At 40.5% G+C, this 26,165-nt stretch overlaps 1 protein-coding gene across 1 annotated transcript in view; it reads right to left on the bottom strand.

Annotated features, from left to right (window-relative positions):
• PGAP1 (post-GPI attachment to proteins inositol deacylase 1) overlaps positions 1-26,165 on the bottom strand; it is a 316,353-nt gene that overhangs the window by 170,883 nt on the left and 119,305 nt on the right. Inside the window, exons 13-14 of the mRNA XM_072120897.1 lie at positions 9,026-9,103; positions 6,921-6,996 (exon numbers count right to left, since the gene is read on the bottom strand). Coding sequence (XP_071976998.1) covers positions 6,921-6,996; positions 9,026-9,103 — 154 coding nt within the window. The remainder of the gene's footprint in view (positions 1-6,920; positions 6,997-9,025; positions 9,104-26,165) is intronic.

Raw genomic sequence — 26,165 nt, 5'->3', positions numbered from 1 at the left:
TTAGTGTTTTAAACCGCGGTATCGCGGTTTAAAACACTTTTTAAACGTTGTAGCCGGCGCAGGCAGGTACGCGCTCACCGTGCACGCGGCTCTCATTCACTTCCTATGTAGCCGCGTGCACGGTAAGCGCCGAGTGCGTACCTGCCTGCGCCGGCTACAACGTTTAAAAAGTGTCTTAAACCGCGATACCGCGGTTTAAAACACTAACTAAAATAAGCTCCGGCACCAGCTCACCCTGAGCTGGTGCCCGATATTGCCATCGGAAACCTGCCACTACAAGTGGTAGGTTTCCTTTAAATATACAATGGATATACATAGGTAGCTAGCATAAGAAATGGTGCATATAACAGGTCCAGAGCAAAATAAAGTGCAGTGCATAGAAATACAAACGGCTACATAAATGAACGATTGGATCTGAGGAAGGATGAATTTAGATTCGTCGATATTTAGAATTTATTTATGAAAAAAAGGTGAATTTAGTAAAAATTATGAAAAAAATTTGCTAAAATTCCAACTTCAAAATGTTTTTCTAATTAATAGTAACGAATTTGGGTAGTAAAATTAACTAACATATAACATGTCAGCTTTGTGTTGGCGTCATTTTAGAAGTATCCTTTTGTTTAATTACGATGCTAGAAAGATCACAAATCGAACAGCATTCTCTCAAATGTTTAAGAGAATTTTAGAATAAATTATTTTAGGGACCATTTAATTTCTATAGCGGTTTTGGAAGTTCTGTTAATAGAAACCCCCCACATATCTCCCCTTTCTATTAACTTCACCCAAACTATTTAAAAAGGCAAGTAGGAAGCTTGTTAACCCTTTATGTATTTTACAGAAATTCAAACAAAATGAAGGTTTGATTTGGAATTCACCCACATTAACTGAAAAAAAGTAGAAAATGCATCTAGGAATATATTGGGCAGTTTTTTTTCTGAGTAACAGGATACCCCATATGTGGATGTAACCTGCTGTCAGGGTACATGGTGAAGCGCAGAAGGGAAAGAGTACTATTGAGCTTTTGTAGGGCAGGATAGTTTTCAAATGCCATGACGTGTTTGTAGGAACCTGAGGCCGCGTTCACACGTGGCATTTTGGTTGCGTTTTAAAACACAATCCAAAAGACTCCACCTGCAATCACATGTTGAGGTAAGATTGCATTTCCTTCTTATTCAGTTAACATGTTGGAAACACAAGGTTACCATATATGTGATCAAGAGTAGAGCCTTTGGACTGCGTTTCTAAACACAACCAAAATGCCACATGTGAATGTGGCCTCAGGTACCGCAACCTTTATCCCAGAGAACTTGTTAACTTTTTATCTTGTGGAATAGGGGGCATATTAAGCCCTTGCCACTGATGGGCTTTTTCCATTTAACTTTCTGTTTTCAACCTAGCCTAAGGCCCCGACAGAGAAATCCGTATGGGTGATCACTAAGGGGTTAAAATTCCCTTTGGGTATCCCTCTTTCCAACTACCTCATGGGGTAGAAAATTTACTCCGGACCAGAGCATTCCTTATTGGGGGGCTATGTCTAAAGACTAAGAGAGGCCGTATACTCATGATTTTATTGTATTGTGAGTCATGTTTTATAATGTGCCAGTTTCCCTGGATAGCAGAGAGAATCGCTCTTTCTCATGGCCCAAATTCAAGAGAAAAATCTAGAATTGGCCTTTCTTTTATTGTCATATACTTTTTATCTAGCAAAAATTTTTCGTGTGTGAACGATGATGTTTTTTGAAAAGAATCTTCTAACAATTTTTTAGGATTAAAACAGAGAAATTGACTCTGGAAACTGTTGTAATGAAGAATGGAGTTGGTGGCCGTGAGCTTTCTAAAGGCTGATGTAATCAAACCCTCCTCCTCTCCTCTAATTTTAGAATCCAAAAAATCAAGTTCCTTGTCCCTGAAAAGCAGTGAAACGCATATTCATCTGATTGACCTTGTTGAGGTAGGTGACAAAATCAAAAAAAGAAACCTCAGTGCCCTTCCACACTATATCTCTAGACTTTTTAAAATTTTGGGCAAAAAATACCAAGCAGGGTATTTGGGACTTAACAGAAACAATTTGATGGCCGTCTTTTCTGGGAGAGAACCCCATTCTCAAAAATTCTTCTAAGTAAAGTCCGCAATAGAAATTAAAACCTAGAAGTAGGAATCTTAACGAGAGGAGTGTAATTGTTTTTATCCTCAAGTTGGCGTTTGGGTTCTAAGGCATAATCACAATGTTCCCACCCTTGTCGGAAGGTTTTACAATAACGTCATCCTAATTCCTTAGCTTTGTAAGGCTACGAAGTACACCCTTGGTAAGATTTTTAAGGGGCAATAGGAAAAATTAGAGCCTTAACTTTGACTTATTCTGCCAGTGTGTCAAGAACAATGGAGGAACCAGCCGACAAGGGGGGACAAAATGTGGACTTGACGCCACCTTTAAAGGCCTCTACCACTATCTCAATAGGGTCGTTGTCGATATGGGAGTAAGGATCCCTATGTAATTCTATGGGAGGTTGATTTCAGAGATTGATGGGTAAGGGGGAGCTAGAGGGAAAGAAACCTAATGGACCCACAGTTACATGAAGTTCACCCTCCTTAACTCGTCTTTTACCAGAATCTACATCTTGAATGAATTTATGAAGGAGTAGTTTACATATGCCTTTATACAAATCAATTTCAAATTGAACATAATTACATTCATTAGTTATAAAAAGTTTAAACATTTAGACAGCAAGGCAATTCAATCTTCTATAAAAGCAATATCTGTGAGGTCTGCTATGTTGGAGGAGCCAGTAGATGAAATAGATGAGGGGTTAGTATAATAGTTAGTTTTATTATACTCAGTCAACAGTGTTACTGTTATGAGGTACTGTTGGACAAAAGCAACAATATAAGTTATCAACATTGGGGGACATTATGGACGAACAGAATGATGTATTAGATGTATCTGCAATCAAGTAAGATATAGTCAGGTTAGTGTCACTGTCCTGGATTAAGGTAGACTAATCTCGATAAGAATCCGACTTCTAAGTTTCAATTGTTATTGCAGACTTTACTTAAAAGAATGGGGTTCTCTCAGAAAAGACGACCATCAAATTGCTTCCGTTAAGTCCCAAATACCCAGTTTGGTATTTTTTATTTAAGAAGGTAAAAACATGGAAAAGTCTGCCACTTAACATGCTGTTACTAAGATGTTAATTCTTCCCAAACTGCTATACGCCCTTGCGGCATCTCCAATTATGATCCCCCATAAGGTATTTAAAATTATTGAAAGCCTATTGGCGGAATTGGTTTGGCGGGGTAAACAACCCCAACTTAAGATGGAGATCTTGCAACAGCCATATGAGAAGGGGGATTTGGATTACCAGATCTGAGAAAGTATTTTCTTATCTCCCAGTCAAAGTATATCTCAGTCTGGGACAAAATCCCTGTTGCGACTGCCTGTAATCCCCAAATAAAGACCTATGGAGATAATGTTTTAGAAACTCTTGAGACAGAAATCAGGAGAGTACCTAAAATAGAGATTATTTTCCCTACCTTATACCTGATGCTGGAAACTTGGAAAGAGCTTAAGTTCCAATCTAATAACACAGGTCTCCTATCAATATCCCCTATGTGGGGTAATAGGAAGTGGAAGGTTCCAGACACAAATGCAAAACCGTGGCTGGAACACAATGTAAAATACATTAAACCATTTTTTGATAATAGGGCTGTCAAATCCTTTCAGCAATTACAGCAGGAGTATGGGATTGGCTCCTCAGGGTACTATACATATTTGCAAATCAAACATTGGTGGAGAACACTGGATAAATCAGTGAGTGCTCCGGGGGAGTTACACCCACTCCTGGAAGGTTTATGGGGCCTGTTGGGCACCAAATTTAAAAGTCATAAGATATTAAGATGCTGGGCCGTGAACGAGAAAGGTAACAACTCAAAGAGAATAATAAATAAATGGGTCAGAGATATGGGGATACTGGAGGAAAATGTTTGGGAAAAGTGTTCTTTATCCTGAAACCATTCTTTATCCTGCAAACGTATTGAGAGAGGATCTTGGTATAGAAAAAATACGAGCTGATTGGCGGCCATGGAGAAACAATAAGTTTTGTAGTGAGGAAGATAGGATGGTGGGCGCACAAGATGGTTGCTGTTAGGGCTTGGGAACTAGGGAAGAGAGTTTCTTGTTTTTTTTTTCTGTCTTCTTTTCTTTCTTTTCCCCCCCTTTTTTTCCCTTTTCTCTTATTTTTGGTTTGGGGGAGGTGAAGAGGAGGGGTCTTTAGAATTAAAAGCAATGGATCTAGGGATTAAGAGGTATATTACAATTAAAGCTGGACAGTTGTATGTATTGTTCAGAAAAATGTGTGATACATACTGCAAAGAGAATATAATGAGTAATTGTATTGGAAGACCGGTTGTTAAATACACACCGGTAAGTTTTATTGTATTAACTGTTGGTAATTTTATGCTGTGTCACAATTGAATCTTAATCATGCATATGATTATTGTGGTTTTTAACAGGTATTTTAAACTGATAACGGTATATGTTTTTTGTTCACACAATTTGTGGTTTGTCTCCTTGACGACACTTGCCACTGACACTGCTTATATGACGCGTGTCATGACATAGTGACGTCAATGGTTTGAGAAAGTGCCGGTTAGCCCAAATCAGCCCGTCACCTCGCTCTGTATTCAGCTATGTACTGCATCTTAAAAGAAAGGAAACATTTATTGGTGAGTGCCGCTTCACATTTCTTCTATTCAATTATAAACTGATCTCTCTCCTGAATCTGTCAATTTGGATCAAGTGGGACTTATTTCCTCGCGTGAAGGTAGAGAAAATAGTCTTAGACCATCCATACTAATAGTGCCTTTAGCACTGCTGCTTTTGGCCTCCCTGTGTTCTGGGTCCCCATTTGCCTGGACCACCCATTCCTTAAAATACCTTGTAGTCCAGGTACCTGCTGACCGATCCAAAACCTATGCTCTCAATTATGGTCCCTTCTTTAGAATGATCAAACCAGACCTTGTGAGATGGTCGGGGCATCATCCCCTGGATGGGATGAACTAAGTGTTAACAAGATGAATGCTCTGCGTAGATTGTTGTAACTATTCCAAACTATCCCATTGCGCATTACCACCTTCTCTTTTCAACAATCTTACTTATCTATTTTCTTTTCTGTTTAAGTTTGTATAGGTATCCTCCCACTCTCATATAGCCATATAGCCTACACGGACAAAGTCCTGCAGAGAGCTGGCCTTACCTGGTTCAAGAGCTCACTGTTGCTTATATAGTCCTTGAATTTTGACTTACACCACCTACTGAACTGTGAGTTAGGTTGGAGTCAGGCCCATCACCCTGGCCCCTCTCCACTCTTCCCTAGCACCCGTCTGCTACCCCAGGATCTCCCCTTTGTGGCATCTCAGCCCCTAGCACCCTTAGACCCTAACAGGCAAACTATGCCTGTATGTGTTAGGGGCAACAATGACTTTCTTCCTGGCCTATCTTCATCCTTGGTAGGCAGAAGAAAAGAAGACCCTTTATAGACAAACCTGCCTACATTATAACCTTGGGTAAGCCTTCTAACTGACTTACCTCAAAACCTGAAGCTTATTTGGAAGTATAACCAACTCCAACATTTTTACAACTCTTGCAAAGAGTGACTACAAGTGCATAGAGACTTCTCACCCTTTGAGAACAATTTTCGTCTCTCCTTCCCCTACTTCTGGCAATCTCTCTTGTGTCTATAGTACCATGTTAAACATGTTTGCCTCATTTTCCACATTAGTCCAGAGTTTGGAGCACAAACTTGGGAAGACTTTCCTACAATCCCCCTGGTTGAGATTGTCTGAACTCTGCCACAGATTTTCTATGACCTGTAAAGCCCAAGTACTAAGTGTCATGTTTGGTGGGACTGCCAGTTGGTATGTACTTTTTGAGACAACATTTTGCTATCATAAACCAGCTCCTGGGCATTTAGCTTGAGAACTCTCCAGCTTTAGCCTTGCTCTCATTGTGTCCATTAGACACCCTTCACACTACCTGACCAGTCATCTCCTTGTGGCGGCTAGAATGTTTATCCCCAGACTGTGAAAGTCTTCCACACACCCAGCTATATCACACCAGTCTGCATAGATAAAACACATTGGGAAAATGCAGGAAATAACTGCTCAGCTCCACTGTATAATCTTATTTGGAAAGTTGAGCCCCTGGTTTGACTTGGAGTGTTCTCCCGAACACAGAAAGACAGTGTCCTGAACACATTACCCTTTACCTTTTTTACCCTTGGCAATGTCCCCTGTCACACAGCAAAATGGGTAAAGAAGTTTCTTGAAACAATAAAATGGTCATCACAGAGTCCTGGTCTAAACCGAGTAAAGAACCTCTGGAAAAATCTTGGTGACAAAGTTATGGGCCACAAGCTCACAACAGCTACAGAACTGTGGAAGAGACAAAAATCACAGTGCGAGAGACTGGTGATGTCTTGTTGTTGCAGATGTGCTGAAGTCATTAAAAGCAAAGGCCTCTAACGTCCTACTGATTGGTGACTGCTGAAACCTTCAGAAAATTTTTATCACACTCTTGTTTTTTTGTGATATAGTCATTGCTGTTATCCAATTATAATAATCATGATTTTTGCTAAATAAAAAAATGTTATGCTGTATTTTGTTAATTTTGTAAAGAACTATTTTACAGTGGCATGATGTACCACCAAATGTTGATCAATGGAGATTACAAAGTTAACATACATTGATCTCTAATTTTGATCTCCAGTGTATATAGACATGTCAGTTCATTTATGAGGATAAGAAAAAAACACTAATGATAATAATTATTAAATAAAGCACATGCATATGCAAACCGGTCCTGTATGTTGCCCCATGTTATGACCCAGCACCAATTTATACTCAAAGTCATAACTCATACTTACCAAATGATAATGCATGTGTGACAAGCATCTCTTTGGTTCTCAGCTCTTCACTTAAAAATTCACACTCCACAGAAAACTAATGAAACAAAAATTTCAAGTAACAGTACAGTAAATAGAAACAGTTAATCAACAAGTATAGGTAGAGGTTAAACATGTGACAAGCAAAACAAAAATCAAGCAATATACTGAAAAAATTCTATATTAAACTCCCTAATATGTAGAAGAAAATAATAAATTATCAAACCTATTCATGATATATGGTTTTCTACCTTTGTTCACAACTAAAGAAACTGCATGAAAAAAGCTCCTGAATTTAACAATATACCTACAACCATCAGTCTCCAAATTTGATAACTGTCAAAATAGTACACAATAGTACACAATTGATGACAGTGATCAAATTTGGACGAAGTAAAGATAACACGGTCATTACACAGCTACAAACATTTTTAAAATTAATTTGCTTTACAGTTTACACCCTTATACTTCTTTTAACTGTATTGTTTATTGTTCAGAGAATAAATGGCCTCCTTACCTCATGTTTTTTCTAAAGTGTATGTGTGTGTAAGTGTGGGAGCAGGAAATTTACCAATATAGATGTGCGCTCTGCACCACTTTCTAATCTTGATATGTAATGTGAAGTTTCCTGGTTTATAGATGTCTGGATGAATGGAAATGTGATATCTAACTGTTTATGACTAATCACTCTTCCAAGATCTTATGATGGTATTCATGAACACAAGCTTAGGGTTCATTCACATGGCCGTCTGCGGGGAGGTACATGCGGCCGCATGTATGTCCCCATAGACTGCAATAGCGGCACGGCGGGGATACAGTGCCACGATCCGGGCCGCACACCGCAAAAACATAGAGCATGTGCTAAGTGTTGGCGAGTGTGCGGCCATGCGCCGCTGTTCTCTATGGACACCTTCAGCACACGGCTGTATGCCCGCATGGCAGGGATACCATGTGTGAATGTACCCTTAAAGAGAAACTATAAAGTTACTAACAAAGAATAGTTTTAGCACAGATGGAGAAAGCCGTTGACAACAATTTCGATGATACCTGTATCATGCTGCTGGCTTCTACCTAGCCTGAAATGTATCTGATATATTTAACCTAATTTCTTAAAAATTTAATCAGATTCAGCTATTCCTGATGTGGGGCACTTCCAGGTTGTGACATCAGCTCAGGGCACTTAAAGCAAAACAGGACAGTATATTTGTAATTGGCCGATCTGAAGCAAGTGATGAGTCACATGCTTGCGACATCAAATAAGGTCTTTTGCCAGAACACCAAGGACTTTCAAATGATGCAGGACAGCATGTTTGTAATTGGGCGACCTCTGATTGTGCTTGTGACATTACTAAAGGTCTTACAGCCTCTCCTAACAAGCTTCTTGTCCTCTCTAGCTGTGCTTTACGGTTTCCCATGGTTACACAACAGCATGGCAAATGGAGATTAGCCTAGGGGGAAAGGTAAAACTTTTGCTATCTGTTAAACACCTGCAGATAGATAATTAGAGTAAATCAGAGAATTGCTTATTTTTGCTTAATGTATATTTAGGCAAAAGTTTTTATACTTTACAGTAGTACTTTAATGTCAGGGAAGGGAGATTTCTTATGGAAAGATTACATGATAGGTAAAAGACACTTCTGAACCAGGGGCTTTACTTAGCTGGAAAGTGGTGCAGAACTTTTAATAGATGTATGTTGGTAAATTACCTAATATCCTCTTAATATGCCCCAACACATTACAAAACACATTCAAAGTGGCCATCTTTGCAAAGAATTTTCCACTGAAAGCCATCTCAATAGCATTGTGGATAGGCCCTTGTTTGCATCTCATCAATACAGTATAGGGAACCGATTTGGCTAGGTGAGATGACATAAACTAGATTAGAGAAGTAAAAAAATATATATTAGCCTCCACTGTTAGCGTAATGGGTGCTGAAACTATAGCAATAGAGATCTGTCAGATGGTCAATGCAAAGTTGTCTGCTCCAGTTCTTGAAAACCCTTCAGCCACTAAAGAGTTGGTGTTGGTAAAGGAGATGAAAGGTCCACTTTAATATAGACAAAATAAATTATACATGTGTGAATTACCTTGGTGTTGTTAGTTTCTGGCACATAAAGCACAAAATGGGAAGCATTGAGGAAATCTTCAAGCTTCAAGGTTACAGCCTAAATTAATAGAATGAACAAAATACTATTACATTAATTATAATTGTTTATACAAAAAACAAAACATCCAAAGTTTCAGTTATTCAGCGTTTAAAATCATAGGACTTGATGGATGTTCAACTAAAAATCACATAACGCACACCAGTTGTAATATTACATTGTTCAAGAGTTCCGGCCCAGTCATTTAACACACTTTTTAGCTTCTCACCTTAAGAAATCATTTTTCATCTAATTATTTTTTTGGACTGTGGAGCGCATGACTTAAGACGTCACATGTGGTGCTCCATGTCCATTCCATCTGCCGATGAGGGTCTGCTTTTGCAACAGACTTCTGTTGAAAGATCTGTGCGGCCTTCTGTAAATGTAAGAAGGGAGCACGGCCTCAGAGGAATTAGGCTGTACTCAGATGTAGAAAGATGGACTAGCAGTGTGCTAGAATAGTGGACGGAAGCAATGACGGTAAAGAGCGGCAAGTGGCAGTGCTGGTCTGATTCCCGTTGGTGACATGACACTGAGGATAATCTGGTGTGTTGACATTTTAGTGCTTTTTTGGCAGGGACTATTTGAATGTCATCTTATCTCCTGAACTTGGTCCTGCTGGATGCAAGGAAACGAATGTTGCAGCTGCTGTCTCGCTGTGTCAAGACAACGCTGGCAGAGAATATTGGAGGATATGTAGCACTATGTTGAAATGTTTTTTCTTCTTTTTTTTCCCTGGCGCCGCGCACGGCAGCCGGACGCCACCCTGATGCGGGCGAGCCCTTGCATCGGCCTGCCGCACCCGAGAAATCGGACCTGCTTTCAAGCCGGACGTATGCCTGGTGTGTCCCTGACAGTGCTCGCACTGTAAGTACAAAGACAGAGTCACCTGCTTCTGTCGGCGTTGTCGTCGTCTACTTCAGCGGCGGCAAAGCAGAAGCGGCCGAGTGGGCGGGGACCTGCCTCCTTTTGCAAATAAGGCAGAGGGAGGGCCAAGGAGAAAAAAAAAAAAACTGGGTTTTTTTTTTGCTTAAGTTTTTTCCACCAAGACAAGGAAGCTTCGGCGAGCTTGCGATTGTTATGTAATGCAAGTACATTTCCTACTAAAATAGTCAAGTAGACCCAATTGTATATAAGACTGCTTATTTAGCCTTCTAATAGCCATACTGTGTGGCTTTTACTTGAAGGATATCACCACCTAGATCATGGAATGTAAACCAAGCACACCTACATGGGGAAGAGTGCCCCCCTTGGTAAGGATATGCTTTTTCTTTAGCTTCTTACACTCCTATTTTAAAAAAAAGAAAGAAAGAAAAGCATTAAAATCATGCAAATGATCCTGAGGCTCAGACTCATTTGCATTTTTTTAAAGCTTTTGTTTGTAAACATAGGTGTGTTTGGTTTACAATCCTGAATCCTGGTAGTAGATTTTCTTTAACCCCTTAAGGACGCAGGGTTTTTCCGCTCATTTCTCGCGCTCCACCTTCAAAAATCCATAACTTTTTCATTTTTACGTGTACAGACCTGTGTGAGGGCTTAATTTGTGCGTCACAAATTTTACTTTCCCGTAATGTTATTTATTTTAACATGCCGTGTACTGCGAAGCTGAAAAAAAATTCCAAATGTGGAAACATTTAAAAAAAAAAAAAAAGCACGTGACGTTCTTGTGGGCTCAGTTTTTTCGACTTTGACTGTGCAATCAAAATAACACCTCACCTTTATTCTTTGGTGCGATCGCGGTGATACCAAATTTATATAAGTTTTATTATGTTTTAATACATTTTAAAAAATTAAACGAATGTGTACAAAAAAGAAAAAAACATTTTGCCATCTTCTGAAGCTAATAACTTTTTCATACTTTGGCGCACAGAGCTGTGTGAGGTGTAATTTTTTGCGAAATGAGCCGAAGTTTTTATTGCTACCATTTTGAGGTCTGTGTGACATTTTGATCATTTTTATTTCATTTTTTATGTGATGTAAAAAGGTGTAAAAGTCGCATTTCGGACATTTGGGCGCCATTTCCCGCCTCGGGGGTTACCGCCGGCCATAACCTTTTTTATATTTTAATGTTTATTATGTTTTATATCAGTTCTAGGGAAAGGGGGGCAATTTGAATTTTTACTATTTTATTAATTTTTTTTATTTTTTAAATTTTTTTTTCTTTTTTTCCCCACTATTTCTTAGACCATCTAGGGTACATTAACCTGGAGTACATATGTTTTGTTGAACACTTTTTGCTGCATTTTTAGTGGGATATAATAGGTAAAAATCATAATTTTGGGCGGGTTTTTAACGTTTTTTTTTACGGCGTTCATCTTATTTAGTTTTATTCTATGGATTGTTACGGACGCGGTGATACTATATATGTGGGGTTTGTGTTATGATTTAGACTTTTTTGAGCGTTATATGTCTCTTTATATGTTTTGGGGCTTATGGGCATTTTTAGTGATTTATAAAATAATTTTTTTATTGAAAAACTTTTTTTTACACTTTTTACTTGATCCACCATGGGATATGAACAAGCATTTGATTGCTTGTTCATGATAATACTCTGCAATACTAATGTATTGCAGGGTATTCGCAGTGCCAGCCTATGCAGATGCATAGGCTGACACTTTGCCTTTAAGATGACGTCACAGACGCCATCTTAAAGGCACTGCCTTCAGGCTTCTCTGGGGTCCCGATCGGACCCCAGAGGTGCCATAGTAGCGATCAGCCCCCCCCCCCCCCGAAAACGGCGCGGGGGGGGGGCGATCGTGGGGTTAAGACCCCCGGAAGGCATGTTAAATGCCTGCGATCGGAGTCCACTCCGACCGCGGGTGTTAGCCGGGGATGTCATCGGTAGATTACCGCTGAAATTCCGCGGCTAACTATGCCGGTTCGGCAGCTATGCAGCGTTGAACCGGCATCATCTCTACGCAGTAGCTGTACTGCGCTGAGCGCCAATAGTGGGATAATAGTACAGCTACGGCGCAGAGCGCTAAGGGGTTAAAAATGATCAACAGTAAAGCTTCATTGCAGACACTTGTGATAACCGTTACAGCTGTTTATTGTAGCCTAGGTCTATACAATAAAAAAGCAACATCCTGTTTGTAACTAGGGATTATCTGCAAGTTGGGTGTTCTAAAGTAGGGGACCGCCTGTATATAAAACACAAAAGTGCATACATATTTGGTATCTCCGCATCCGTATTAAACTGTACAATAAATCTAAACCAATATTGATACCGCTCGGTGAACGCCGTAAAAAAAACATTAAAAAGTTCCTGCGGTGAAACTTCAGGTCCAGGTTGTGTCTTCAGGAGGCTCAACTGGAAAAATTAAAATTAGCGGTACGGCTGGCATAGTGGGGCTCCTGGGGGACGCTGTGTGGGTTTTTGTGGCTGCAAAACCTACTTTATAAGCTGAATGGCTACTAAAAAGTTCTGCCTGCATATGTGAACATCAAAGGGGCCTGGATATATTCTGGTGTAGGCAAGGATACCTGGCATCCCCTGTAGGATTTTAACCCATGAAGTTGTAGTTTGTTACTAACAGTTATCTTTGAGACTGTGTTCCCATCTAGCTTTATGTCATTGATCAGGATATCCCGTGTAGTTCTGGGCTGGTTCTCTTTGGCCATCGTGAAGAGGTTGAAGTGTAATTGATTAAGTGTGTGGACAGGTGTGTTATATAGGTAAAAAGTTCAAACAGGTGCAATTAGTACAGGTAATGAGTGCGGAGTAGGAGCAGCTTCTAAAAGATAGATTAACAGCACTGAGAGAAACAGAATTCTCACAGAATTCTGCTAATTATTTATAAATCAAACAATGTGATTTTCAGTATGTTTGTGTTACTGTCTTTCCAAGTTTAAGTGTAACAGTAACAAATATTACAGACCTCTCCATTATTTGTAGGTGGGAAAACATGCAAAATCATTTTTTGCATATTTTCTGCATACTTGCAGCTTCAGGCACATGGCTGTGACAAACTTGCAAATATCAGTGTCTGAATCGGAATGAAGTGTCTTGCAGCACTAGGGCATAGAATGAGACAAATAGGCCCACATTTATTATAAATATTTTAACCGGTTAAGGACCGGGCCCTTTCCCGTTTTTTTCATTTCCATTTTTCACTCCCCACCTTCAAAAATCTATAACTTTTTTATTTTTACACGTAAAAAGCTATGTGATGGCTTGTTTTTTGCGTAACAAATTGCACTTCATAGTGATGGTATTAAATATTCCATGCCATGTACTGGGAAGCGGGAAAAAAATTCCCAATGCAGTGAAAATGGCGAAAAACCGCATTTGTGTCGTATTCTTGTGGGCTTGGATATTACGGCTTTCACTTCACGCCACAAATGACGCATCTAATTTATTCTTTGGGTCAGTACGATTACAGGGATACCAAATTTGTATAGGTTTTATAATGTTTTCATACATTTACAAAAATTAAAACCTCATGAACAAAAATTTTTTTTTATTTTGCCGTCTTCTTGTGCTTATAACTTTTTCATACTTTGGTGTATGGAGTTGAGGGTGGTGTCATCTTTTGCGACTTTTGATGATGTTTTCAATTATATTATTTTTAGGACTGTACGACTTTTTGATCACTTTTTATAGAATTTAAAATTTTTTTTTAAATGGCAAAAAAGTGCCAGTTTTGACTTTGGACGTTTTGACTGTTTGAAGCCGCCGGCAGCTTTGCCGGCGGCTTTCTGCAAGAAAACACCTGCGATCGGTGCCGGCACCAATCGCGGGTGTTACCGGTAAGCCTTTGCTGCAATATGCAGCAGAGACTTACCGGCTATGGAGAGGGCTTGGCCCGCGAGCCCTCTCCATGCATCGGAACGCAACCTCCGCCGTGAATACATGGCGGGCGGTCGCGAACCGGTTAAAGTGCAATGTGCAGTTTGCCTGTGGATTGTGCAGTGTGTGCACAGTCTTCATTATGCTATATAAATATGGTGTACCCTGCCAGAGAACTGCAGAATTGTGGCACACATCGGACAGAATTGTGGCGCATGATATGACTAAGCAGTAACTCGCCTCTGTCCTCTATCTCTATGGCAGGTGGAGTGTGGAGATTGTGGGTTCCAATCCTGGGCAAAAGATGATTTAATTGCAGCATTTCGGGTCTTGTTTGTGGGGAAGCCCGGGAGATGTGGACACTCCATATATGGAAAGATGGTGATATCTCCCTGATGAGGTGGTCCCTGCTCTTCCGTTAACCCGAAACATCTTTTAAAAAAGATTCAATACCCGATTTACAGACTCCTTGTTTATATTCCCCAGAGCAGACAACAGTTGAAGTCTAACCCGGTGCAACCTCAGCGTACAGTGAAACTGCATCAGAGAGCAAAGAGTGTCTCTAAGTGCTGACCCAAATGGACACTTAAGACGCTACTTACTCCTGCTTGAAACTTTGTGATTTGTCTGCCTTTCATTTGTTAATTTTGTCAGAGTCAAGTTATTTCTTTGACCACTGTGGGTTCTTCTTACATTAAACGAGGGGTATCCCAACAATCTGTCCATATGTGTATGTATAATGGGATGTTGCCGTAATTGTACTGATTCTCGGAAGAAAGACATCTTTTAGGGCAAACCTGTCTGCAAAGTAAGAGAAATGTATAAAATATGTAAAATTACATCAGGGTACACCACCAGTTTAGCATTTATGGGGGGAAAAAAAAGAGACAAGATTTGACTTTCCAAGAATGCACCTACTGCCAATGTGGAGGTAAGTAAAGAGAAATGGAGGATTTGGTACACCCAATGTACTCCACACAACTTTTAGATTCTTCTTTACCATCTTCATCTTTGGAAAATAAATTAATGTAACATTTGCGGCCAAAAATGTTTACTATACCCCTTGATAAATTCATTTCCAAAATGGGGTCACTCATTGTGGGGTTTGTACGGTTCTGGAATCTCAGGGGCTCCGTAAATGTGACATTACACCCAAAATCTGTTCCGGTACACTAAACAAGCCAATTGGCGCTCCATCCCTTTCGAGCCCCATTGAGTTCCCTTAGAGCAGTTTACAACCACATAGAGCAGTTCCACATTCTGAATAATAATAGCTTAAACTACTGGGTGTATATTTTTCTATCACCCTTTACCGACGCATGACGTATCTGAACGTCACACATCTGCTGCTGGTGTATAGAGAGGGCTCACCATTTGCCTATTGCAGCAAACACCCATCCATAACACCCGCAGTCGGTGCTGGCACCAATCACAGGTGTTAAAGGGAACCTGTCACCACATTTGCACAAATATAGCCAGTGACAGGCTCCTATAGAGCTCTATTAACTGACCTGACACCATTCTTTTAGCTAAAAATAGTTTCCCTTACATCTATATAAATCGCCTTTTATCTTATTTTACCTTGCATCAGAGTGGGGCGTGTATCAGACCAAATGAAGTCACAGCAGCCTCCATAGACTTCTCCTTTCCATCCTCCATGGAAACTGCTGTGATTTCATGTAATCACATACATGGTGTACTGAGGTCAGAGGCTAGAGAAAGCGCTATGCAGAGCAAAACGGCCCATCATCTTGCTGCACGTCGGCGTCCTGAGCTGTCCGTGCACCCATTAAAGTTCTGAAGGATTATTCCGGTGAGTGCAGCTTCGTTCTTCCGCTTATCCACATACATGGTATATACATGGGGTTATACATGTGTAAAATCCCCATATACTGCCATACTGTAGTATATGGTAGGATCAGACAACCTAGGGCAGGGGTGGCGAACCTATGGCACGGGTGCCAGAGGCGGCACTCTGAGCCCTTTCTGTGGGCACCCAGGACATCACCCCAGAATGAAGTTCACCAGACAGATTTCAAAGAATCTGCCTGCAGAACCTTCCTAGAATGATAGATGAATTTGCCCTCCTCCATTCAACTGGGCTGGTGTCCTTGGGAGGCTGAAGGATTGAAAGTTGTCAATGAACAAAGAGAAATACATTACTACTTAAATTGCTGCGCTGGCACTTTCCAATAAATAAGTGTCTTTTGGTTGAAATTTGGGCACTGAGGCTCTAAAAGGTTCGCCATCACTGACCTAGGGGGTCTGAAAATAGTAAAAAAAAAAAAAATTAAAGAAAATGAAATAAAAGAAAAACAAAAATTCAAATCACCCCCTAGAACTGATACAAATATAAACAGTAAAAAATCTAACATGTATCGCCACGTCCCAAAATGTCCGATCAAAATATAACAACAGTTTTTCCCGGGGTTTAACCCTGTAACAGAAAATAGACTTCGGATGACACCCACGACTCGTTTGTGAATTCAACATCGGGTAAAGCAACAAAGAAAAAGAAAAAAAGACAACCCTCAAAAAACGACGAAGATCCGGACAAAAACACTAAATAACGGTACCCTAAGAGACAGGAAATAAAGGATAATCCAGTGATCAATTTATCAAGTTATTTCAGATGACCAGATTGCGGTTCTTTCCAGGGGTTTAGGCTTCTCACCTTCAAAATAATTTAATTTGTTTCAGACTTTGCTTGATGTTAATAAGTTCGGCAGAAAAATTACCTTGAAAAAATATTTTTCGGGCACTAAGTATGAACACTTACCTGAAGATCATTATGCAGTGAGTACTAGATTGCATGACAATGTATTATGTTTACACAGTGATTCTAATTCTTTTCAGGATCAGTTACATATTTCCATGCTTAGACAGTTGTCATCAGAATCTGCTAGTGATGAGAAAGAGTTTTAGAGTGAGCAGCTCTGTGTTTTACCCTGTGCAATCACCTCTTCCAATTTTGCATACTTTTCAAGACAGGGTCAAACAGGATTTGGTCAATCTAAACAAAAAAAAAAATGACTAGTAAGGGTCAGTCATCCAGTGATAATCTTACAGCCCCCAAAAACGGGCTATCAATGAATTAAAGAATCACGGTTATCTAATAGTCCGCCAGGCAGACAAAGGGGGGGCTGTGGTACTCCTGAATGCCCTTTATAGAAAGTTGACTTCATATATGTTACAAGATCTTATTGTATATAGGGAACTTTAATCTGATCCTACAAAATCTTTTCAGCAATGCCTAAAAAAATTGTTAAATGATGGCAAAAGTATGGGAGCTATAAATGAGAACATTTCAGGATATCTTTATGTGGAAAATCCGATTATACCCATATTTCCACCGCCTTTAAGACCGATAGTGGCCGGTATTAGCTCACTTACCGAGAGGCTTAGTGAGTGGGTTTACCATCATTCTACAGCCACTGGTTAGGTCTCTTCCTGGTTACCTACGAGACACCAAATATGTGGTGTCGTTATTGGATGGATTTACTTGAAAGAGTACCCTACCTTTGGCTGTCATGTGACGTGGTTGCATTGTACCCTCCCCTCATGTGGTATGGTCATTATATCGACGACCTGCTCTTGATATGGGAGGGGACCGAGGTTGAAGCCAATAATTTTGTCAGATATATCAACAAAAACAATATGAACTTAAAGTTTACCTCTTGTTCCAATCCACACATTATGCATTTTTTGGATATCTCCCTTTTGGGATAACAAACCGTACAGATCAGCCCTTACTTTAAACCCACTTCAACCAATTCTATATTTGACGCTACATCGTGTCACCCTTCGCATTTTATAAGAAACATACCGGTGGGTGAACTAGTAAGATTTAAACAAAATTGTACTAACCCTAATGATTTTCTTGAGGTTAACAAAAAAGTTCATATGGAATTACGCCAAAGAAGTTATCCCCCATGGATGCTATCTAGAGCTACTGATGTGAACGGGGTCAAAGAGTAAGACGCGCTACATCCGAGGTGTATTATTGATTATTTTTATTGGAAAAGTGACTACGCGTTTCAACGCCGTAATGGCGTCTTCATCAGGTCAAACACTGTGGGGTTGCATAGTAAAGAACATAAAATATCATAGTTAGTAGTTAATACTTAATAGGTTAGTAAACATAAACATAAAAAGCGAATTAAAAGCACAAAAATAAATGTAAACGGGTTAAAACAAGAGTTAAAGCCAGGGTTAGAATGGAGGAGGTGTGTATGTGTAAAATGTAAACAGGGAGTCTAGTTTGAGATTGGACAGGTATTTGGTTAGTAATGGGCATAATGGTAATAGTAGTAAATATAAATATATGAGCAAATAAATAAATAAATATATGAAATAAATGAGCTAAAAAAGGTAAATTAGATGGTTGGTGGTGAATGAATAGGTAAACATATGTATATATATAGGTATATCTCATCTGCATTCCATTTCTCCGTCAGGATTGGACCTTTAGGCAGCACAGCATCTGCCTTTAGACACCGCAGGACTCACTGCAGGTATTTCTCTCTATAGACACCGACTATATGACTATATACCTATATATATACACATATGTTTACCTATTCATTCACCACCAACCATCTAATTTACCTTTTTAGCTCATTTATTTCATATATTTATTTATTTGCTCATATATTTATATTTACTACTATTACCATTATGCCCATTACTAACCAAAAACCTGTCGAATCTCAAACTAGACTCCCTGTTTACATTTTACACATACACACCTCCTCCATTCTAACCCTGGCTTTAACTCTTGTTTTAACCCGTTTACATTTATTTTTGTGCTTTTAATTCGCTTTTTATGTTTATGTTTACTAACCTATTAACTATTAACTACTAACTATGATATTTTATGTTCTTTACTATGCAACCCCACAGTGTTTGACCTGATGAAGACGCCATTACGGCGTTGAAACGCGTAGTCACATTTCCAATAAAAATAATCAATAGTACACCTCGGATGTAGTGCGTCTTACTCTTTGACCCCGTTTTTTCTCTATTTCTACACAATACATCTGGATCCACATCCAGCCTCGGGGTTTGACGCTGCAACTCCACTCCATTATCTCTCTCCCCCATTTTGTGCATACTTTTTTGGCGCCTGGCTCTGGACAAATCCCTCACAATTTTTTCCTCTCCTCCTCAAACCATACCGGCTAAGGGCGGGTTCCACCAAACCAGCCGGCCAAGGGATCGAGCACCGTCCTCCACCGGTGGCTGCCATTGCACACTAACCTCATCACCCCACCAATAAACACAATGCTCTCGTTCCTGGCTGCACGAGAAGCACAGAGGGACCACCTCATCGACCAATTGACTGACCAAAGAACCACCATAGAACCTCCAACCACGAACCATTTCTCCAGAGAAGACACCAGGTCCATGACCAACCTTTTCCTGGATCTGGAGGAATCACTAAAAAAGGAATCCTCCAATAGTATCCATGTCCATTTCCTACGACTCTACCTCAAAGAGAACCTTTACCCCAAAAGTCTCCAGGTAGACATAAAATCTCCCTTTCCAAACGACCAGCCCTTCAACGAGAAATGGAGAGACTTGATCGACCTCATCATACTAAAAAGATCCGACCTCCAAAAGGAGGCAACACTAAAAATCAACATTATCTCCACATTACTATCACCCTACGAAGACCACCCCGACTTTCAAAACCTAGCTACAAGCACTCACTTCCGCTCCCAACAACACAATCTAAGCGAAATAAAGCGGAAATGCTTGAAACTGGACAACACACGTAACCACTCCACTTCAAACAACACTCCAGACCACCCCGCACCACCCTCACCTGGGCCGGTTTCCATACGGCCCATCAACTCAACCAACCCAGAAAACAGAAATACAAATAGAAACAACAGCCCACAGACAACCTTAATTTATCACTACTGTCGACCCATGACGAACCCCATTCGCCCACCCAATCCCTTCCCATACCGCCAACACCCCCTGGGTTACCCTCCACCTCCAGTACCTCTTCCACTGAGTCTTTTTTAGCCCTTCCCACCCATCTCTCCAGATCCCTGAGTCTCTCCCCCCACACCTCCTCCCTACCCCTACTTCCAATCCTAACGAGTCCAATCAAAATAACCCAATTCTTCTCCCTGAGTCACAAAACCTCCACCTCAACAAAAAGAAAAATAGACCACGAGGCTGCCGTGGTGGAACCACTAAAAGAAGAACCAGCAGCCAAAAACACAAGAATCCAATAAACACGAAAATAGAACCCAACCAACCCATTAAGATCTTCAACCTCTCCAAATACAACCTTCAACAGAACGAGATTGACCTCCTATCCAAAGGCTTATCTTTCTGCCCTACCGCTCCTGCAGACGACTTTCAACTCTTTCTAGACCTCAACAGTTTCATCCGCAAACTCACTCTCAACCGACATTTTGCTATACAGTCTGTCCAATCCGAAACATGCATGTCCACCACCCCAGCTCACAAATTACCCCTCCCTACCCCCATGACCCTCGTTCCCATACCAGTTCATGTCCACCCTCCCTCTCACTTCTACCCCCTACACCACAAGGGGCCAGCCATCGACACCTTCTATAACTTAGCCCTTGATGACCTCAAAAAACTTCCTCATTCAAACCCCTAAGGTACCAATTCCAACCTCTCCGCTACTGAAAAAAGAGCAATCAAATCCATCAAGGACAATGATACCATCATCATAAGACCAGCTGACAAAGGCGGAGGCATCGTAATCCAAGACCGTCCAGATTATATTGCTGAAGCAAACAACATTCTATCGGATTCATCCTTCTATGAACCCCTGCAAACAAACCCCCTTCCAACCGATTATACCACTTACACCAATTTGATTCATGAAGCCTCCTCCCAAAATTTGCTCAGCAAGAAAGAAAAACAATTCCTCACCGTCAGCAACCCCCCCCCTTCTTTTACCACCTACCCAAGATCCATAAATCCCTTACCAACCCACCTGGCCGCCCCATTATCTCTGGTATAAACTCTTTAACTTGCAATCTGTCACATTATATAGATCTCCACCTTCAACCCTTTGTCCTACAGTTACCATCCTATCTAAAAGACTCAACCCAACTGATCAATGAACTTCTACGACTCAACAACCTCACCAACCCCCACAAGAACTGCAAAGCCTGGTCACTACTAACAGCTGACGTATCAGCACTGTATTCCAACATCCCACACGCCCTAGGAATCAAATCCATTGAGAACTTTTTATTATCAAACCCTAAGATGCCCACAGCACAGACTACTTTTCTTCTTGAAAGCATTAATTTCATTCTCCATCACAATTCCTTCTCTTTTGAAAGTAACATTTACCGCCAGATCAAAGGCTGCGCAATGGGCACAAGATTTGCCCCATCGTATGCAAACCTGTATATGGGCACTTTCGAACAAAAATACATCCTCGGTCCTAATCCCTTCTGTGACCACATCATCTTCTTTTGCCGTTATATAGACGATTTGTTCTTCATCTGGGAGGGCAACATAGACACAGCCACTGAATTTATCAACCACCTGAACAACAATAATATGGGCCTCAGTTTCACCCACAATTTTTCCACCACACAAATCGACTTCCTGGACCTCACAATCCAACTCAGTGACACAGGCACCTTCTCCACCAGCACACACTTCAAATCCGTGGATGTAAACAGCTATCTGGATTTCCACAGTGCACACCACACCCCATGGCTCCGCAACATCCCCTATGGACAATTCAAACGCATCCGAAAAAATTGCTCAGACACTACCACTTTCATCAACCAGGCCAAAATCCTCAAACAAAGGTTTAGGGACAAAGACTACCCCAAACAACTAGTACAAGATGCATATATCAAAACATTATCCCTCACCCAGACTCATTGTCTTCAACCAAGTAAGCAATTACCTCACCAACAACCAAACAACAATAAAACTCCCCCACTCAACTTAATTACAATATACAACACTAGTCACAGCAATGCATCCTGACTAAACACTGGCCCATTCTACTCAGCGATCCTCACCTCAAACTCTCTCTACCCAACCGTCCATCAGTTACTTTCAGACGAGCCAGAACCCTTCGAAATATACTCGCTCCCAGCAAACTCAAGATGACAACTAAGACCCAATCCACCACCTTCCTGACACTCAAAGGATCCTACAAATGTGGCACACCTAGATGTCTATGTTGCTCCAACATCCAGCACAAAAGAAAGATCTTCACCTCAACCACCACGGGTGAGTCTTTCAAAATTGCCTCCTTCCTCAACTGCCACTCTTCCTTTATCATTTATCTGCTTGAATGCCCATGCAACCTACAGTACATCGGCAGAACTTCCCAGGAATTACACATCCGTATGAACAATCACAGGTCCAACATCACAAACGGCTATCTGAAACACAGCGTCTCGAGCCACTTTGCTCTCAAACACGGCAAGGACTTTAGCGACATCAGGATCACCCCGATTGAAGAGATCCCCTCCACCACCAGCAACAGATTTCAAAAACTCCGCCAACGAGAATCATACTGGATCTACAAATTGGACACCCTCTCCCCCGCTGGTCTTAATGATATGGTCGAAACATCATTCTAACCCCATACTCACACCTCCCCTTCCCCTGGATTCCACTACGGACATTCTCTGACTACCCCCTAACAAGACTTTAATTCATTAACCAATTAATTAATTAACTAACCAACGAACAATGACTTTTTAATCCAATTTTTAATTTTTAATAAGAATTATCTGTATTGTCTCGGCTCATTTTTGTCATTATTAATGCCTCCATTTTACTAATTCAATTTATTAATTCAATTTATTACATTGTCCACTCTTGTATCCTGTACTTAACTATCTAATTAATTATTTAACTCACTAACCACTCAATTGTTTATATTTATTTATTCATTCATGCATTTAATTCTGTATCTAATTCTGCCTTTAATACCATCTTTTTGTTAATTTATCCACTCATGTAGCCTATATTATATCCATTTATCCATTCATGCTCATCCACTCATACACCCGAGTCTGCCTAGACTCCCATTTATTCATTTATTATTTCTTCATTTATTATTTCTTTATTACTATTATTTTTCTATTTATTTATTTCCATCAATCCCCAATAATAATGTTTCTCACATCTTCCTTTCATCTCCATTTCATCCTCATATATATATATATGCACACATTCAGTACCTTTTACACACATGATTTCATTGCAGATTCTGTAACCACACAATCTCATCACCTCACCGGCATGTACTCACATCTCCGCTCCGTAACCCGCGCAGGCGCACTGTCCCCACATCTTCCTGATCAGCCGCCTGCCAATCAATTAAAAACCGCGCGTCTTCCCAGCGCGCTTTCAGTCCATCCCGCGCCGGTGACAGCACGCAGCCCTCTTCCCCGCTACACTGAACGCAGCGGTAAGTAAGCTCTAAGCTCTACCCTCACACCCAATTCCTCCATCTGACCCCACCGCTATCATTCTTCACCCGGATCTCATCTGCATTCCATTTCTCCATCAGGATTGGACCTTTAGGCAGCACAGCATCTGCCTTTAGACACCGCAGGACTCACTGCAGGTACTTCTCTCTATAGACACCGACTATATGACTATATACCTATATATATACATATGTTTACCTATTCATTCACCACCAACCATCTAATTTACCTTTTTTTTAGCTCATTTATTTCATATATTTATTTATTCATTTATTTGCTCATATATTTATATTTACTACTATTACCATTATGCCCATTACTAACCAAAAACCTGTCCAATCTCAAACTAGACTCCCTGTTTACATTTTACACATACACACCTCCTCCCTTCTAACCCTGGCATTAACTCTTGTTTTAACCCGTTTACATTTATTTTTGTGCTTTTAATTCGCTGTTTATGTTTTGTTTATGTTTACTAACCTATTAACTATTAACTACTAACTATGATATTTTATGTTCTTTACTATGCAACCCCACAGTGTTTGACCTGATGAAGACGCCATTACGGCGTTGAAACGCGTAGTCACATTTCCAATAAAAATAATCAATAATACACCTCGGATGTAGCGCGTCTTACTCTTTGACCCCGTTTTTTCTCTATTTCTACACAATACATCTGGATCCACATCCAGCCTCGGGGTTTGACGCTGCAACTCCACTCCATTATCTCTCTCCTCCATTTTGTACATACTTTTTTAGCGCCTGGCTCTAGACAAATCCCTCACAATTTTTTCCTCCTACTGATGTGAACAACATCTCTAGGGATAGTCTTATTAAAAATAAAAGTCGAAGGGATCAATTGATTACAAAGAAGAATAATTTTTCTGTAACACTTTCCACTTCCTACAGCAAGCAGTATTTCTAAATTGTACGTATAATTAAGATAATACTTGCCGTTGCTGTATACAGATAGCTCAATTTCAGAATTTTTAAAAACCAATGTCAAATTTATATCTAAAAAGGCTCCAACAATTGGTAATATCTTGTCACCTAGCTTATTTTTGTCTTCTTAGGCTAAGAAGGATACATGGTTAACTACCAAAGGTAGTGTAGACATGGTAAATGTATGTGTTGCAATCATGCGGTTATGTCTAAATATTTTCAATCTCCATATGTAACACAACATTTTAGTATTATGAGCTACATTAATTGCAACACCACATATGTGGTATATCTTATTACCTGTATAAGCTGTAACCTCCAGTATGTAGGATGCACAATTGGTGCCTTAAAACGTGCATCAGACTACATCTTTCTGATGCTAAAAAGAGTGATGCGGTTAATATCTCAATGGCCTCAAAACATTTTCAATTGGCCCAAGGTGGTGACTGTAGTTCCTTCTCTTGCCAAGGCATAGAGAGGATATTCAGTCTGCCACGGGGAGGTGATCGTAAGAGAAAAATGTACAACCGTGAAACATTTTGGATTTTCTGCTTGGAAACTCGTGTCCCGAAAGGGTTAAACAAAAGATTGGATGTTATATGTCAGGTGAAGCCACAAACACATTTAGAAAATGTACCATTTTTGTGTCATATTTAAGACAACAATATATGTGTATGTACATTGATACGCTATATCTGTTCTTATTTTATTTTGCTTGTATTTGTTTGCAATGCAATAAATGATTTTTGGGTTTGATCGGCAGCCATTGGTTCCGATCTAACATGTGACTCAAATTGATAGCCATATAGTCTGGCAGCCATTGCGGTTTTCCTTAGCCATGAATAAGGATGTATCCTTCATCTGAAACGTGTAGGCTTTATACCTGTTCTCTTTGTGCCATCCATGTCCATTTTTAATTCATTTATATGGAATTTTGACTAAATGAATAAAGGATAATGGTACCATATTCATATTAGAGTCAAGTTTACTCTGGAGCCGGCTATTCATTTTTCATCATTGTGCACTCCACAGAAGCTGGAGTAGTCCGTGCTCGAGTCATCTATTCTCCAGTCGACTGCCACCCAGGTGAGCTGACAATGCCCTTTGCTTTTTTGAATAATCTAAGATCACTGGCAGTTCCTCTGCTGAGTGACAGACTGATGTAACCAGTACATTGACTGGCACAGACTGGAGGTCTGGACTGAAAGACATATCTTGCTGTTGCATTAAGAATAGATTGTAGAGAATGCAACTACAGCTCTTGTGGTCTCCCTCATGGGATTGTATGAAGCCCTCACCAACCTCTTGTGACAACCAGTCTCCTTCCTCTGTCACTTTACCCCTAGGAACGGTAGCAATGTGCTGGCGTAGGGCCCAATTGATGGTTTCTAGGCCTAACTCCACGCTCTTGTCGCCCCGGACTCCAATATGGCAGAACCCATTGCTCTCACACCTACTCTTCTTACCAGGATGGACGATGTGGGGTGTGTGTGTGTGCAGGGGTTAAATTTCTTGACCAGGTCATAACCTCCAATTCTGAAGCACGCTCCCTTAGCCAGTTGGGTGAAAAAGCCATAGGCTCCTTCCACTATTCCCAACTGAAACATGTGTTTAGAGCCCAGTTTGGCTCCACTTCCTTGACGGTGGAATTTTCAAAATTTGAATCCCGGTTAGGCACCCCGGACCTACCTAAGCCTCTCCTCAGGCATACGCTCTGTGACACCTACAGGGATGTAGACCCTTTGACAAGGCTCTCCTGCACTGGAAAGAAGACTTCCTGATCTCTTCAGACGAAGATTGGAGGGGAAGTCGTACCGTACTTCAACTGAGTTGTGAGAGCAAGGAATCTCCTGATTCAATCCAAATTCCTACATCGCATTTATTA

The sequence above is a fragment of the Engystomops pustulosus genome, chromosome 8 (genome assembly GCF_040894005.1).
Source record: "Engystomops pustulosus chromosome 8, aEngPut4.maternal, whole genome shotgun sequence".
In the NCBI taxonomy this organism is placed as follows: domain Eukaryota; kingdom Metazoa; phylum Chordata; class Amphibia; order Anura; family Leptodactylidae; genus Engystomops; species Engystomops pustulosus.
This window is presented reverse-complemented; position numbering and strand designations above follow the sequence as displayed.